This window comes from Poeciliopsis prolifica, unplaced genomic scaffold, assembly GCF_027474105.1.
Source record: "Poeciliopsis prolifica strain line A6 unplaced genomic scaffold, Auburn_PproV2 SCAFFOLD017, whole genome shotgun sequence".
In the NCBI taxonomy this organism is placed as follows: Eukaryota; Metazoa; Chordata; class Actinopteri; order Cyprinodontiformes; family Poeciliidae; genus Poeciliopsis; species Poeciliopsis prolifica.
Window position 1 is genome coordinate 5,324,839 of NW_026562392.1, and position 17,234 is coordinate 5,342,072.

Sequence of the window (17,234 nt, forward strand, 5' to 3'; positions counted from 1 at the left end):
TTTTTTGTACCGTTTGGTTGCTCGTTCCCTTCTACTTTCTCTTTTCTCGTTTTCGTTTTTCTTCCACCCCCCACACTCTTTTGAGCTTTGCTCTCTTATTATAGAGAGCGACGAAACAAAAAATAGATTCGACTAATACGAATAAACCGACAAGCCCTTCTGCAACCATGGCATCCGCAAGCAGCTCCGCGCAGGCCGCCTTCGGGCTGGGCCGGAGAAAGAAGAACCCCGGGCTCCTGGATCAGATAGGAAAGTTCTTTGGAGGGGACAAGAAAAGGAAGGGCAAGGTGAGGAAATGAGAGAGGGGTCCCAACCTCACGGGGTGGGGGCCCCGTCTGTATATGTTAGTTATTTTTGCTGATTTCACTCCCAGAACCACTTTTTTTTTTTCTTCTTTTTTCTTGTTTTTTTACTTTGGATCGTGTGACACATTCTTTAAGAATTTCTCGTGACATGCTTTGGTTGTGTTGGTTTTTACTGTGGCGTTGTCCTGCTGATGTGTGTTGACCGGACACGGGACAGTGACTTCACCAGAGGGGGTTTGCCTTCTTTTACATTCCATGTAGTCGATAAGATTTTGTGTCACTGAAAGTTATTCTTTTACATAAATGGTACTGACACTTGTAGCGATTTTTTTTTTGTTTTGTTTCTTTGTTTTTTTTTAGTTTTTTTTTTTTTTTTTACAAAATTGTGAGGTTTTCAGGTGAAATTAAGAGTATTTGTCAAACAGCTGGGTTTCACTTCAGCTACCTCACTTGTTAATCCTAAATCTTGGGAGTGGACGCTTGTCGCTGAGAGCGGATTACCATCGGATTATTTCATCACTTTGCTTTGGGAGGTTCTCTGCTGCTGCTGTTTCTCAGTTAGTGCTTATGTTATGTTTGAGAAATGATCGACGAAAAAATATTTATATTGTGTCAAATGCAGGTTAGTTTTTATAACCCCGTTTGTGTTTTTCTTTTTTCTTTTTTGTGAAATTATATTGAAAGATTATTCTTTAAAGTAAGGGGGGGAGATTAACTTATTTTTCCCAAACAAGCTAATTGTGGGGTGTTTAAGTCTGTGATTATTTCTTAAATGACTAGTAAAATAAAAATGCAAATATATATTTTTTAGACAGTTTATCAAAATAATAAAAATGTTAAAAAGTTGAGATAAAACAGAAAAATGCTATGCTTTCTGGGCTCCTGGCACAGAGCGCCCTGCCAGTTCTGCTTCCAGACATGATGGACTGGTTGGCCTGGCTACCATTGGTCTGCTCAGACCTGCTGGCTCCGCCCCCTCCGCCCCTCTGTGGGCCCGGGGCTCAGCACCGCCCTCTGGAGGTTACATACCGCTAGCAGCGATACTCTGATCACGCGCCGTCTTCTAGGCATGGGCCAGGCTTGAGATTCTCACTGTAGGACGGCATCAAGTCAATTATTACTGTAAGAATGATGAAAATGTTTACATATTGAGTTTAATTCACGGATTTGAGCAAAAATAGAGTGCCAAAACCCATTAAAGTTACACTTGTAGAAGTTTTTACGGTTATGTTGCAAAACGATATACATTTTGTTTTTAAAAAGTAAAAAGCGTGTAAGAAGTGAACATAAAGAAAGTCTCCAAACAGTTAAACCCATTATTACTCCTACAGGTGAAATGGGTGGGGCTCCTTCGTTTTCCACCCACAGACTTTGTTTTTGGCTCCCAAAAGAGCTGAATTTAGCCTTCGTTTGTTTTTCGCTGTTTCGCTCCAACCGGCGTCGCAGCAGCTTGACGGGCCCATGCCTAACTGCTTCCTCATCTGCAGCGAATCAGAGCGCTGCAGATGAACCAGCTCGAAAATATGCATTCCTCCTACGCCTTACGCTAGCTGTGAACTGCAGCACGCGTTTGCCGTGCTGCAGTTTGTACCGATAAAAGTCTTTCGAATAAACCGATCCACAAGGGCGGCGCTGCGTTCACCAAGGTTTTGCCTTCAAGTTGTTAAATCTTCAGTCACTAGCAGGTTCGCCCACTTCTGCTGCCTCCAGCAAACAGAATAAATAGCAACGCTGTCTTCCTGCTGCAAACTTTTACTTCTCCAACAAGTTTTAATCAAGGAGACGGATACTTTCTCTTGTCGAACCACAAACACATCCTTAACCACTCACATTTACATTATAGGCCGCAGTATTAGTGAGAAATCTGTCGCCGAAATGACAAAATCTGCATGTTGATTTTTTAGTAATATTTAATTCCTTCCAGCCTCCGTACGTGGAATCATGGGGTTTCTCCTCCTGTTTCTCGTGTTTTTTCGCCACTTTTAATTATTTCATTAAGAGATGCGTCACTCAAGGCGAGCGAAGACAGCCGACTAAACGCCGACGAGTTCGAGATCAGCGGGGCGAATTTAAAGCTGTCAAAGCAGAAAGGAAAGACTGAGAAATATCTGGAGTTTTTTTGTTATTCTTTTGAATAACCTGATTCATAATTTGTTAACCGGTACAGAGAGAAATCCAGGACTAATTCCTCAGGCTGGTTTCAGCTCTCCTGCAGTTCTGTGATGCTGTAATCCAACCCCAGTGTCTTGGATGAGGGAGGGGACGACCTCTCATCATCAGTTTGTTGACCTCAGGTTCAAATGTCTCCGAGCTGCTTTTTTCTTTGTTTTGTTTTGTAACGCTTTCTAACTCCGCTCTGGCGTCATGTAACTGTTTGTACCCGTGGCGATCGATGACCTGTTCCTGATCTAATCTTGTGTTTTTTTTTTTTGTTCTGTTTTGGGTAAAACTGCTTGATTAAAATTCTTTAACAACAACCCCCCCGCGCCTCTCTTTGTTTTATTTTTGCTTTCTTCGTCACTGGCCTGGACGTGTTTGGTCCTCTCTTATCTCAAAGGACAGATAAAAATCATTAACAGCCCCGCTAACAACTCGTCAGAAAAAACCCCAACAACTCCTCTAATTTCCATTTGTTGCTGTTGTTTTTCTTTTGGTTTGGAGACAAGTGTTTGCCTTTCTCTGTAGTTGAGACTTAATGAGTTTAAATATATTCTGTCCCTCACAGCAAAGAAAAAAAGGAGTTATCAAGGTGGGCGTAATGGAAAGCAGAGATACTGTTTATCTTCACTCTGATAGAGCTCAGTAATGGCCGATTGCCTCGGCTTGTTTGTGTGAGGCTGACGATGAAATTGCCAGGAAACGAGAGAACGCAGTCGGAGCTTGTGTGACAGAAGAGGGTAAAAAAAATAAAAATAAAAATCCTGGGATACGATTTCCCCCAAAATGTTGAAATTAGTTTCTACAGACTTCAAATCGACGTTCAATCAGTTTCTAGATGCGTGCAGTTTGCAAGTCTGCCCATATAAAAAGTCATTTGGTCACTTCGGTATTTCATACATATGGAGTGCACCAAGAAATTATTGCTGCATAGTGATAAAAAGAAAAAAAGAATTTCACATTTATTTTAATGCAAATTAAATGCAAACTACAAAAAAAAAAAAAAAAAAACACACACCCAAATGACTCATAGTGCTGAATTATTGCCAGCCCTGCTCAGCTTTATCAGTCACACTTGAAAAGAGCAGAAGTGTCCAAGTTCCCAACAAAAGTGCTGCTATGGCTTATTTTTGTTTGTTTTTCTTTGTCTGAGTTGCAGCTATATGCCATATATAAACAGCAAATCAAAAAGAGAAAGTTCTCCACTATCTAACACATGAGGTGCGTGGGCTGGCATGAGATTATGAGGGATGATGCGTATGAGGAAAAATATGACTGCTTTATATTTCTTGTAACTCATATAAACATGGAAATGGTAGAATGCAAATTTTTTGCAGTTTCAAAACTTGAATTTTTTGAAACAATGAGAGACTTTATACCGGAATAAGTAATCTGGGTGTATCAAAATAACTTCAATGAATAGCATGAAAACATGTTTCCCTTCCAATGTCTAAAAATTTTTTTTTTTTAAAGTGATGTATTTTTTTTTGCCTGTTCTGCAGATTTTATTAAAATGATCAAGCTGACCAATGGTACGCAGAACAATTCTCAGACTCTTTTTGGTACGACAACTTTGAACTGCGTTAATATTATCGGGAGACGTTGAAATATTATTTTTCATGTCTACAAAAGTTCTATCATCAGGGTCTAAAGTTATGTTTACTTTCCATGTAAAAGTTCTGGTTTAACTTTATTATTGAACCTTTAAAACTCAGATGTATCTGCGTGAGTCTTTTTTGTTGCTTTTGTTTTTTGCAGCAGATTTCCGTGTGTGTGTGTGTGTGTGAACTAGACTTTTTGAACAAAAAGTCTAGTTCAAGTTCTTCTTTCCCCTGAAACATACCTGTCAACTTGTACGGCCTTTCAGTTTCGGTCATTTCCTGTTTGGTTTGAAGTTCCGCTCTTAGGTACCTTCACCAAAGATTGCAACGCGCTCGAGGACACAACAAGCTCTTGCTTGTCAGGCCGCGCGCAGCGATTTACTTCAAAGGCACGCGGCTGATTTATCCAAACGAGGCGGCTTTCGGTGCCTCCTAGACTTATTTGATGTCTTGTTTCTTTCTTCTTTCCGCTTTTGTTAAAAACCACGCGCGGCGGGCACCGTTTCCTGAGAGCTCTCCCGTCCCGCGCGTCGTTTTCGCCACGCCGAGGCTCACGCGGAAGACCACTTCCGGAAACACGGCCTCTTCATCAATTGGTCGCTGTGGAACCGAGCCGGACTTCGCTCGCTCACGTCAAAGGCAAAGAAACCTTCCACATAGTTCTGGTAACGAGGAATGACCGTGTTGTTTGTTTGTTTCCCCCCCTCTCCGTCTTTTATATTTCCCATCCTCTTAGAGCCAAATTCAAAACAGCCATGAAAGGCAGACCGGGTTTCAGAGTACCGTAATGCGTGTAGCAGTGATGGCGGTGAAAGTTCCCCACATTTTTTTCTACTACCTTAAACATCTTTGATGTCAGGCAGCAGTGAGGTAATGGATGAGAATCATAACCCACCATCAACATACACATACACACACGCCCACACACCCACAGAGGCACACTCGCTACAGATAAACTCCCGGTATCCGGGACTTCAGAGGACACTCCATTGATTTCACTGTGCACTCACCTCCAACTCGCACCAAACTAAATCCGGCCTCGCCCTCCCCTGGTGTCCAAAAAATACCCAATGATGGAGCAGTGAAAAGAAAAAGGTCCGTTTCTGAAACCTTGTTGGGGCGAAATTATGCTGCTCCATCAGGATGATGTGGAACAGAAAAATACACCAGGTGACAAGAGGTGTAAGGTTTCTGTAGAGTTTGGGTGTAGCAGTTTTCTCCTCCTCATTCATGAGTCCATTTTTTTTTTTTTTTTTTTTTTTTTTACCCAAACACAAAAGTCCGACAATCAGAAATCTTAATTCTCCTTTCGACTTGTGTGCAGCTCTTGGGTTGGTGATAATTGGTCTCTTTGTTCAGCTCATGGGAGCGGCTCCTCAACATGACCACTGGTGCCAATTTGGCTCATTTTTTTAATAGGTTCTGGCCAAATATTGGACCGTAAGTTGGGTGGAACTCCTCTGTTACTGATTTCAATGATTTAATGGAAATTCATTCTGTTCAGAGCCGCCGCGGCCGCCAGCTTTCAGCATTATCAGTGGATTAAAAGCAAGAGTTTGCTTTGCGTCCCTCGGACCAAAAGCACACGTCGGAGCAAATTTCCATGTTAAAAGAGCAGCTTCCTGTGTGTCCTGTCTAGTAGCCTGTAGGTTTATTTCCTATTTATGTCATTCAGCTTTTTTGGAAAACAAATGATCAGAAGGACAAGAGAAAACGTGCATGCAAAGATAATTAGCTCACCACTACCTTTCTGTTTGAAAACGGGTAGGAAGAAGTGAACACTCATTTAAATCTCCTCCTTATCTCAATTTAATGAAATATATTGCCTTAGCGACTCAAGAATAATTAGAAATGTGTAATTATGGGTATTCATGTGCCTCTTCAATATACTAGACTTTGACTATGTTGATCCCTTTTACGTAAAAATTGGTCAGATTGTGTATTTTGTGGGGAGTTTATTGTTTTTTGTTTTTTTTCCCGAATATTTTCCACCTTTTCCTTTTAGTCAAGATAGAGCAGTCTGCATCCCTTGGGTGTTTACCCAATGAAATTTGATTTTCTTAATAGCCAATCGTTGCAATCTGATTTCAACTTTCATTTATTTTCACTTCCTGATGTTAGTCACTTCCTTCAATGTCTTTTGTTTTCCACTTTTCCCCCCTGACACTTAGGCCGCATGGAATGGGGGGGGGAATAAAAATAAAAAGATGTTGACGTCTTTAAAATGGAAGTGTTCAACTCCCAGAGGCTGGACATAAATTCTCGCTATAACAAGATTTATGCCTCATCAAAACCCAAAAAAAAATGACATCGTTAAAACGCCAACGCCTCACGGGGGACGTTTGAGTCCCGTCCAGAAGAAAGACGGAGAGAAGGTCGAGTCAGAGGAAGATCCATTATGCCTTTTTAAGACTTCCTAATCTGTTTGAGAAACATATTTTCATATTTTGCAGCAAGAAGAAAGACTGTCATTCCCACGCTCCTGAATTTATTTCTCAGCTCCAGCAGTTAAACAATTCTTTACTGACTTTTTCTAAAACAAATATAAAATTCTCAGAATGAGTCTTGCAGCAGATTCTTGACATTTACACACACACGCCCACGCACCCACACACACACTGAATGTTGTGTGAAGTGAAGGCTGAAGTTTCTATTTGCATTCTTGTGGAGCAAAAATATATTGTATTATAAATGTTTTCAGTTTTAGACCATCGAGGAAGCGAGGGTGCAAAAGTGTAGTTTCGTCAAGGAAAGTGAAGCTTCAAAACATTTTTTTGTTTGAGTTTTGATGTCCAGATTCAGAGCTTCTTACAGTCTGTAAAACTGATATCAGTTTGTTAACTCAGTGAAAGTAGACGAATGAAGATCTTGATCATTACAAACTGAATCTGACTGCCTTTCGTTATAATAAGCATCAGAATGCAAATATATATATATATATATATATGACTGCATCGCTTGATTTTGTGTTTCTTGATGTAAATTCAGTTGAGTTCAAACAGAGAAGACATTCTGAGCCATCCGTAGACTGACATGACTTTCCAGATGTAAAGAAGTCTCAAAGCCGTCTAAGGAAGTAGAAACTGAAGAGTTCCACATTTAACAGAAGGAAACATGAAAACCTGAACACTTTATTGTGGAAGTTCTTCATTTTTCAAGTGACCTTTGCACCTGTTGGACCTCCTGTTGACCTTCCCGATCAGGAAGGGAATGGATGATAGTGAAGTCCACCGTTCTGCACCTTTCTTCCCTTCATATCAAGCAGTATATTAATCTTTACAATTTTCTTTCAAGCCAGTTCGGGGACTCCAGGTATGTAACCCTATTCACACGTCTGCCGTTCACTTTGTATTCAGCTACAGGACAAGCTGCAAATGCAACAGAAGCGACATACTCTTCTCTTTCATGTATTCTCGAGTTTAAAAGTTTTGCCCATTGCATCTGCATCCATGTGTGCCAAATTATGTCTTTGTTGGCATGTGCTCACTGTGCTTCCTTTGAGTTGTTGCCCTGGTCACTGGCGAACGAAAGATGAGCGTGGGTTTGCCTAGCACACGCGTGTGCTTGGGAATCGGCGCCCGCACCTTTTGCACAGCCAACATGTCCCCCCAGATGTGTTCAAGGCCGCTCCTCTGCTTTTCTCCGCAGGGTTCTTTCCGAGGTGCTCTCTCTCCAGCCCCTCAGAAAGCGTCTGCCACCTCGCCACGCAAACGCGGAGCTGAGAACGCCGTGGTGCACTTCTTCCGCACGATCGTGAGTCATAGCTAAACCTCTCGCTACCCTCAGGGACTCTCAGGGTCAGAGAGCCCCAGCGCAGTTACCCAGCCAAGCTTTGCCTCTGCTGTTTGTCTGTGTTTGTCTTCCACCAACTCAAACCTTCTTCTCTTCACTGTCTGCTCTGAACTATTCCTCAGGTGTCCCCCGCCCCTCCTAAATCTAGGGTGAGTCTGCTTCACTTTTTATTGCACTACAAGCGTTCAAATAGAAATAATAATGAAAAAGTCTGGTATTTTCCTGAAAGGTAACTTATCCGGTGCTTTGCAAAAGTACTGATGGACCCACATTACGACCACACGGCTCAAGGTACTTTAGACGGACCGGTGCAAGAAAAGTGACGAGGCTTTCACATCTCTTCCACAAATAAAAATCGGACAACCACAGCGTCCATCTGCTAGACCCGACTTATGTCGAGCAGTAAAACTCGTCTGCTGTCGGATTGGACAGGGACTGTCTGGGAACCAAAAAAATACCAAATCTGGCCACAGATTTACGTCTGAACATTGACTGAGGCCATAATGGGACATAATGCTAAGATGGTTTAGGGTTATTACCCTCATGGGAGGCGAGTCTGTCTTCTTATGTTTCTGCCATGTAGCCAGCTCTGTCTAGTGAGCCACGGGTCTCTACAGCTCCTCCAGAGTATCCACAGGCCTCTTGTCTGGTTCAGGGTTGTAAAATGCGCAGTTACATTTTGGCGGACGGCCATGTTTGGGCCAGTCTTGCCATACCTTTTCTTTATTAGGACATTTGATTAAACATCAAACTGATAATAGGTTGCTGGATCTCTCTCAAGCTGTGATTGCTACCATGTAAGACCTCCCACATGTCTTCTTATTGCTACTTGTTTTGAAACAAACTTCTAAAACTTTCACTGGATTTACCTCCAGTTGGTTGTTCTGGATGTGACTGAGAGGTAGAAGGTTTTTTGTAATGGTTCAATCTAAAGTTTTAACTTTGAGAACTGCCTTCTTTTTTGTTTTTTTAATCAAGAAAGAACAAACAGAAACAAAACATATAGGGTTTATCTCAGTTTTTGTTTGCACCCGTCACATATTTGTAATCAAAATCAGTTTAAAAGAGCTTGCAAGAAAGTTGCGTTATTATTATTACAAATCAATCCGTACAAACCCTTCCAAATGTGATCTGATGCACCGCGTTTCGATGCGAACACCTGCTCCTCCCCGAACTTTCCCTCTGCCTCCCCACCTTCCTCAACCACTCAGCCCCTCTCCTCCCCATCCCGCCTCTGCACTAAAACACACTGTTTCTGTGTTTTCCCTCCCTCCCTTCTGTCTCTTCTTTCTCCGCACTCCCAGTGGAGGGGACTAGCTGCCAAGATAGGCCTGGTAGGTGGTTTGAAAACGGCCGAAAGATCAGACAGAATTTTCATGTTCTCTTTAAATGAAAGAGTCGTTCCTTCAACAATCAAGTCACCCCCATCTCCTTAATGAACCTCGCAGCACGACGCCAGTGTCTGTTCTTACGTTTGCCTTCCATTCCCCACTAAGTCTTCCTAATCTTCCCATACATCACAGATAAAAACCTTAATCCCGGACTTTAGTGAAACTATATCACTGTCATCCTGCGACTGGTGCCGTCTCACGTTTCAACATTATGACTCTGATGATAATACCACCATTACTCGCTTCTTCATGGAACTTATGTCATTCTAATGGTTCCACTGCAGCATCACATCTTTTAACACCGCTGTGGCTGTGAGGTCACATTAGCTGTGGATTAAAGAAGAACAGAGACATTGCTAAGGGACTGTCCAAAACCTATTGGCACTGGTTCCCTGGTTATTTTACGTCCTAATAATAATATTAATGCATAAATATGTTGATGGATTTCTTTTTTTTTAATGTAAAGTTACATTTTTGCTTGCATTGCCTCATCGAACATTTTTTGGACAGTTTGGCTTGTCTGGTGCAGATTTACTCTGAAATCGGCAACAATAGTTATTTTCTGCCAACTGGAAGGTTATGTTTGTCATCTTTAAAGGAACATTTTTCTTTATTTTTAAATTGGTTTAACCCTGTTACCGCTCACCTATTTTATTCACAGTCGCTTAGTTATCTGCCGAAACAAACTTGTAAGCAGGATTAAATTTTATATATATATATATATATATATATATATATTCATCTGCAGATTAGAAAATTATTGAAAGGGAAAATCAATAAATCAGTAAAAAGAAAAAAAAACTGAGCCTCTTATGAATATCTTTATTTTTCAAAAGAATGTCTGTATCACAAGGACAAAATCTGATAAGCTGAAAGAAAACATACATTCACTTTGTCCTTCCACTGAACTTTCCATCATTATAGTCGGACATGGCTCTCTGCAAACAATCTGCTTCTATGTGGCTCTCCCTCCTTGTGTCGGGTGTCATTGGCTATTTGCTGGAAAACTCAAGTTTAGTTTATTAGCAACATTTCTGGATATATAAAACATATATATATAAAATATATATTGATCTTATCTGATATTCAAATTTTCCAAGAGACCAAAATTTGGGGTTTTCATTAGATGAAAGCCATAAACCTTTTGACTAAATTATTCCACGAGTTTGACTATTTGATTTGAATTACTGAAATAAATGAGATTTTTGTCAATAATCAGATTTCTCAAGACGCTCTCATGCTCTCTTTGACAGTAAAAAGCGAGACCTTGTGTGCACAGATGGCCTTGCATAAATGACACAAAAGTTCTCAGCTAATTACGTCACCCTGAGCCTTTGTTGCTCCTTTGCAGCCTCCAGACTCATGCATAATTCAAACACCAGGAATGTTAAAAGGGGGCTGCGATGCAATCATTCCGTCAAGTCGGGGCACAGTTGGATTTCACCCTAATCAATAACCGGAGTGGCTGGAGAACACAGGAATCCGTCACTCTTCAGAATATTCTAGTGAAGGATCAGTCGTTTCTGCCTTCTCGCCGATTCCTGATTAATGCCACGACTCTGGGTTGAATTATGAATCAATCCACGGCTCTCTTTAAAAAAGCCACATCTCAGTCCCTTAACAATGCGTGAAATACTACTTTTATTATAATTATTATTTGACACACTTGAATTCCTCTTCTTTTCCACCTGCCAGGGCCAACAGAAGTCAACCAAGAAGGCCGGCGCTGGGGACGGCAAAGGCACCCTGACTAGGATCTTCAAAATGGTAAGAAGACGACGAGAAATCTTTTTTGTTTCTGTCTCCTGTTTCTCTTTTTTGTTGTTGTTTTGTTTTTTACTGCTCAATATATCCAAGTTATGATTTCATCTCACTGCTTTTCTTGTCCTGGTTGTAAAAGCATCAAGAGTGCATATTTCTCCCCTAACGATGCTCCTGCCTCTGTCTTTCCATTTTCGTTTTCTGCCTCAGTGATGATATCAGCAGCAAAGTGAGTAAATACCGTGTGATGGAGGGGTTCCTCGCCGCTTAACTCGCTGCACATTTGCTCAGCATTGATTCGCTTGGACAACACTATAATGTCATTGCTACGGCAACCAGAAGCACAATAATGAGGCTTATAGACACGCCGTTGATCGCCGGGCGTCTTCTAAGCTTTATGGCGTCGCTGATATAATACGCAGCTTATGCGTTGTTGATGCGTGTGCACGATCTAGTACTGATATGCACAGGTACTCATTGTTTTTGCACTTAAGTTTTGGCTTTGGCTCAGCAAAAACACAAAGGGGAAAGTTTTGAAAATGAACATTTCAGACTGTGTGTTTGAAACAGCAAACGTTTCCTCGTTACGGAAAGGAAGGCAACCACTTTCATCATTTCATTTGCGCTCCGTTGGAGAAAGAAAACTCAAACAATCACTCTATTCTCAGCAGCAAAAAGAAAATGCAGATCGCTCTTCTTCTGAAAGCACTTGCTGTATTGAGATATGCTGTAATAATGTCATTCGAAGCAGGTTTGGGGACAACTAAAGTCTGCTTTACGGTACATGCCAATGCATAGAAAGCATAAAGCTGAGCTAAAAGATAAATGTTTTGCATTCATCTACCATTTTTGTGAAAAGAGTTTCATTCGTGAGACACAGTTTGGTCCAAATTTCTTTCACGCAGCCACCGCACACAAAACTGGTCAATTCAGGCTATGGTGTCCAATCCAGTCGGCTGTCAAAGCAACGGCAAATATATAGGAATCTGTCAATAAGTATCAACGTGGGAAAATTAAGCACACAAAAGAAAATAAATGCAAACTTTGCTTTTATTCACTGAAAACCACTTTGATCCGATGCTCAATGATTTCCGTCGTTAACACAAAGCATCTAAAAGCTCAAAAGGTACTTTATCGAAAAGCAAAATAAAACAAAAAAGCCCTTCGCTGTTAATTGCTCCATATCGACACAAGAGTGTAAAGCTCGCTGGCAACAGTTAGCTTTACATAAAGCTTCGGGTGGATGTGGACGAGTCAGCCAATAATTGCAGCGTGCCAAACGATGACATACGTTTGTCAAATAGAGAGAGGCTTTTTTTTTCTGAAATGTGCCTTTACGTTTTACATTTCGCCAGAGTAGAAAGGTCCAAAAGACACTTTGTAAAGGTGGATAATTTAAAGTCTGGAATGACGTACTGACGCGGCGTATGCTCGCGCTCCGAAGGCTTCCAACACTGAAACTGTTTTTCCTATCATTAGCATCTGCGTCATTCTGTCGAGTTCTCTGCGCTCCAAAGGATCTCCTTATAAGCCGCGGCCTCAAATTAAACTCCATTCAGTTTAACAAGTCGTCGGCGGAGGGAGAAATCCAAATTTCCCAAGGGCTCCATCTTTATTAGCAGGGCCTAAACTCTGAGCATCTGAGCCGAAACGTATGAAATAAATCTGGAAGATGAAGGGTGACTTTTTTTTTAATGTCTTCTAAATCTCTCCAGGTCGGCTAATCAGTGTGGACTCCGAGGCGTTTGAGCCATTTATTCCTATTCTGCCACATAATCCAAAAGCACAAATCAGAATGCGGCCCACTCCAGTGCTGACTGCTGCTTCACACTCCGTTTCTTCACTCAAGCCTTTCGGCGGCAGGTTTAAATCCAAAGCGCTGCAGCTTTTCAGTCCCTTTTTTTCCCTCCCCCCCCTTTCAGGACAGATGAGGGAGTCCAGATGAAATGAAAACACTGAAAAAAAAAAAAGATTGACAAACAGAATTTTTATAAAACAACACGCATTGATCCAGTTCAAACGCACATTATCACTCTTTCTCTTAGTTTTCTCCTTATAGGGTTTATAGTAATTGAATTAATAACATTTCCATGAATGTTGCTCAGCTGGACGTCGATTTTCAGTCTTCAGATAATTCGCTGGGTCTTCCTCATGATTAGAAAAAACTTGTTAGTATTTAACAGAAAACAAAAAAAACAGCTTCAATATAACAGTGCCTCTAAATTAAAAAGTAATAACTTTGTTTGTCTTTTAGCTTTGTGTTTTCAGTACAGAACACTAGTCTATTTTTTTCTATTCATTTAAGAACTTTACACCTTTAAATCTGTCCCATGTAATGAAGTGCCAAAAGCTGAACTAGACATTTTTTTTCTAACTGTTACTAAACCAAAATGTCTCATCCACAGGCAAACGGCTCCAGAAGTCTTTTTCGCAGTCTAAACAACTCCGCTAATCCAATTAACAAATTCATTCCGCCTCTTTTGTTTTTAGAACATAATCACGACAGATAACATCATCTCTCTGCGGACATCTGGCCTGACGAAAAGGGTTCGATTCGCGGCCCCAAATGACGCAGACGTGCTCATTTGGGGCCGCTCCCCTTCGACGGGGGCTTTCGTTTGCAGTCCGTGGAAGGATGGAGGACGGGACCAAATGATCACTGGCAGTGGTTTCTGCATCAGCTCGAGTAATAGTTGCTGCACTGTTTCTGTACGATTCATCTGATCGTGAACCACGATGCGGGATCCTCCTCGGCTCCGGCGTTTTATTCCCTCGGGGGAATTTAAAGCCGCCTTTTTAAAACTTTTTGGCTGAGTGATGGAACAGCTGTACTTGAATCCTTTAAATGATTTTTATTTTTTATTGAGCATGCAGCGTTGCCGTGACTCTCGGCTACATCTTACTTCAAAAGAGGAACTTTATCTCGGGGTTTAGAGAAGTAAATCTCTGATATGTGTCACGCTCTCTGGGAGATCTTCTGCAGCTTAAAAGTCAATCAAACAAGCTACAGTCCGTGGTTCAGATACGACGCTTTTTTATCTTTCCCAGTTGCAAAATGTATGAATGTTTTTTTTTTTTTTCATTTCAAAAGCAGCCTACGTGGCTGAAAGTGTCTGAAAGCTGAAAAACTAACTGTTTAGCTGGAAACAAAGCTGTCTGCATCCAATCAGAAGAAAACAACCTCTTGATTTAGATGAATTAAGATCATTTAAATGATTCCCATTTCCTACATGACAGAAAAGTAAAGGCTTAAAAAGCAGTTTAGAGGAAAAAGAAAGGGGGCCTGAAACGGCAGAATGAGGGTCTGGTGTGCTTCAAAACGGATTGCATCAGGTGGAAGCCATGTGGTGCAGAACATATTTGGATTGGGCACAACTGAGGCTTCCAGATGTGCGACGACGCAAAGCACGCCACCATATTTGTTACGAAGCGGCTAACGGTCGACAAAGCCGACGCGCGGGTGCAGAAAAGCAAAAAAAATAAAATAAGTACAAACCTACAGCAAACTAAAGCAAGAAGCCCAGAGAAAATAAAATAAAATAAAAAAAAAACATTTAACTCAACTCAGGAAAAAGAAAAATCAAAAGTTGGGTGGTCCTGCCTTGGAGCAACAAACCTGCTCGATTTGATGTCAGACAGTTTAACATGCAGCACATGTAAATATCTGGCTTCTGCTGCGCTGTGATCTCATAATCTCATTTAGATGGAGGGCAGAAAACAGCCGAAAAGACGAGAGCAACTCAATGACATTTGAGCGCGGCTCTCAGGCTTGGTGAGCGAACTAATGAACCGGAGAGGAACGCGTTCCTCGGGAAGCAATTATAGACTCAGCATATTTTCTTCATTTTTTTTTCTCCTTCTCCTTTTGTGGGAGGAATGACTCTAACAATCCCCCTCAGCAGGAATCATTTGCTCACAATAATCACCTGCATTTCACGGCAGACCTTTCTGGAAAGTGACCACCGCGCTGGAGAAACTGCAGCAGACCGCTAACATCAGATTAGAGATCGTCTCTTGCTCTTGTGTGCTGATGATCTCCGTGTTGTTTTGTTTCACAGGGTAGCAGGAGTGCCTCCCCAGCCAAACGCTGAAGCCCCCCCGAAAAAAAACGCCTTCCAACACCAAGAGGGTCGACGTTTGAGAGCACATCATGGGGGGTGCAAAACCAAACAATTGAAAAAGAAGGAGGAAGTCTCGTCATCCCCTCAAACTGAGCTGCCTTTTATTTTTTATTTTTAACACCGTAATGTTCGCTATTACCCCTCTTTTGAACAAACGCTCATCCGGCTGCTCAGACAGCAACACAATCTCTGTTCCCTACCGCCAAGCGTCGTGCAAAGTGTGTGCCAGTGTGAGATGCCTGAGATCCTGAAGCGGCGCAGTGTGTGCCAGCCTGAACGATCTCCTTTCTACCTGTGTGTGCGGGTTGCGTTTCTTTTATTTATGTCATTTTTTTTCAGTCTCGTCTTTGTCGGGTTTCTAACAGAAAGGTGGCTAAGACCCCGAAGCGGCCCCGGGGTCAGCCAAGGGTCACGCAGGCCGGCGCAAGTACCGCTGACTTCACCGTCAATGCCGCTTGTTGATTGGTTGATTAGAAGTAAAGGTAATAATGATATTAATGATTTTTTTTCTTCTTTAAAAAGGAGCCGTTTTCTGTCTCGTCTTTCTGTCCGCGTCGTCCCCTCGAACATTTCCTCTAAAGCGTCGCGTTGCGAAAACTTTAACAGCTCATCATTATGATCATTATTTTTACTAGTCGTCTTTCCACGCGCTTCCTCCCCTCATGTGAAGCGTCCTGTTATGAATGTAGCGTTTTGAACTTTTAAGCAGCTGGTGGTTTTGCGCAGAAAGAAAAAAAAAGAAACTACTTCCTCTTTGGTTCACTAACCATCGGCGTTTTCCTCCCACGTCCGTAAAGTGGGAGACGCGCTCGATGCTTCTGTGTCGTCTGCTGTTGGCCGTGTTTCTATTGCACACTCAGAGCTAAATCCAGTTCCCCAAATGTGCCGTTTCCTCCTGACTGCCAAAAAATTACAATAGATAAATAAATAAAAACAATTAGCTGTGTTTCCTTTTGGCGAATAAAGAAAGCAACACACGGTTTTCACAAAGGTGCTCTGTGATTAACTCTGAAATGAATATAAAGTGTTTTTCCTCACGAATGTGTTAAATTTTGTGTTAAAAAAAACAAAGACCAACGATTAAAAAAGAAAAAAAGAAGCTCCATGTCTGTTTTTCTTTTTCCTTTCCTTTTGCTGAATGGATCCCAGGAACGAATGTAAACAACTCAACTCTCCTTATTACTGTACGTGTAATAAAAACGTGACTGGCCTGTTAACTGAACATAAAAATAAAAAATAAAAAACGCATAAACCAACCCTACCATCTGTGTTTTCAGAGTCTGTTTTTTTTTTCTTCCTCCCAACATGTCTGGCAGAAAATGCCGTAGCTTTGAAATGAAGACGAAAAGCGGACTTGGAGAGCGACGGGACGTGTAACAGCGTTACGCAGAGGTCCAAAAGAGGAGTTTTTGTCTTTTGTTTCATAAATAAACGCCTTCATATCCAACCACATTGAAATAGCTTCAAAACCTTGATGGGATTTTATGTAACGCTGAAGTGATGCAGAATTAAAATAAAGATTTGAAAAGTGTGGCGTGCATTTGCCTTCAGTCCCCTTCCCCTCCCAGATAACCACATATGAACCAGTTCCCTTGGGACGACGTCGACTTGCTGGTTAAACTATCTTTACTGACTGAGCACTTTGCCAATTAGAGCTTTACGAAGAAAACTGAAACAGATAAAATGTCTGATTCACAAACTGTGTGGACTGTGTCAAAGGAAGTGGCCGAGTTAATGCACATCCAAGCAAATAGCACGCCATCTTCCAAGACCAGCGCTCTTCACGGCACATAGTTAGCAAGTGAATTTCTCTCTCCGGATATGTGGACGATATCATGACTCGTGACAAAGGATGAAGAAAGATGAGCGCCAAACTGCAGCTTTGACCCTGAATAAGAGAGAAAGGTCACGTCACCACAAATGTAATCAGTCCTTTTTTCCAGTGAGAAATGTTGAGACGGGGTCACGGGTCAAAGATCGGTTGAAATCGCCAAAAGGGGTGTGCAAAATGTTTGCATCGGAAAGCAAAACCTTACAGGTTGAACGGGCAACGCGTCTCGTCCGTAGACTGAGGAGCGAAACTTAACTCTAAGACTCGACCTCAAG

At 41.7% G+C, this 17,234-nt stretch overlaps 1 protein-coding gene across 5 annotated transcripts; it reads left to right on the forward strand.

Annotated features, from left to right (window-relative positions):
• Position 1: 1 nt before the first annotated feature.
• mbpb (myelin basic protein b) lies at positions 2 to 16,389 on the forward strand. Of its 5 annotated transcripts, XM_055042301.1 has the most exons (7): positions 4 to 287; positions 7,712 to 7,816; positions 7,978 to 8,004; positions 9,160 to 9,189; positions 10,942 to 11,013; positions 11,218 to 11,236; positions 15,066 to 16,389. In XM_055042301.1, the coding sequence occupies exons 1-6, from the start codon at positions 168 to 170 to the stop codon at positions 11,218 to 11,220; spliced, it is 357 nt and encodes a 118-aa protein (XP_054898276.1). In that variant the 5' UTR covers positions 4 to 167; the 3' UTR covers positions 11,221 to 11,236; positions 15,066 to 16,389. The 5 variants fall into 5 exon arrangements, with proteins under 5 accessions (XP_054898279.1, XP_054898277.1, XP_054898278.1 ...); XM_055042304.1 differs by lacking the exon at positions 9,160 to 9,189 and having other exon boundaries at positions 2 to 287; XM_055042300.1 differs by lacking the exon at positions 11,218 to 11,236.
• Positions 16,390 to 17,234: the final 845 nt, after the last annotated feature.

What these genes read in the sequence shown, in the direction of transcription:
- mbpb (XM_055042300.1), top strand. Translation starts at nt 168, where the DNA reads ATGGCATCCGCAAGCAGCTCCGCGCAGGCCGCCTTCGGGCTGGGCCGG. An exon ending in ACAAGAAAAGGAAGGGCAAG is followed by an intron (nt 288 to 7,711) that starts GTGAGGAAATGA and finishes TTTTCTCCGCAG; the next exon opens with GGTTCTTTCCGAGGTGCTCT. An exon ending in TGACTAGGATCTTCAAAATG is followed by an intron (nt 11,014 to 15,065) that starts GTAAGAAGACGA and finishes TTTGTTTCACAG; the next exon opens with GGTAGCAGGAGTGCCTCCCC.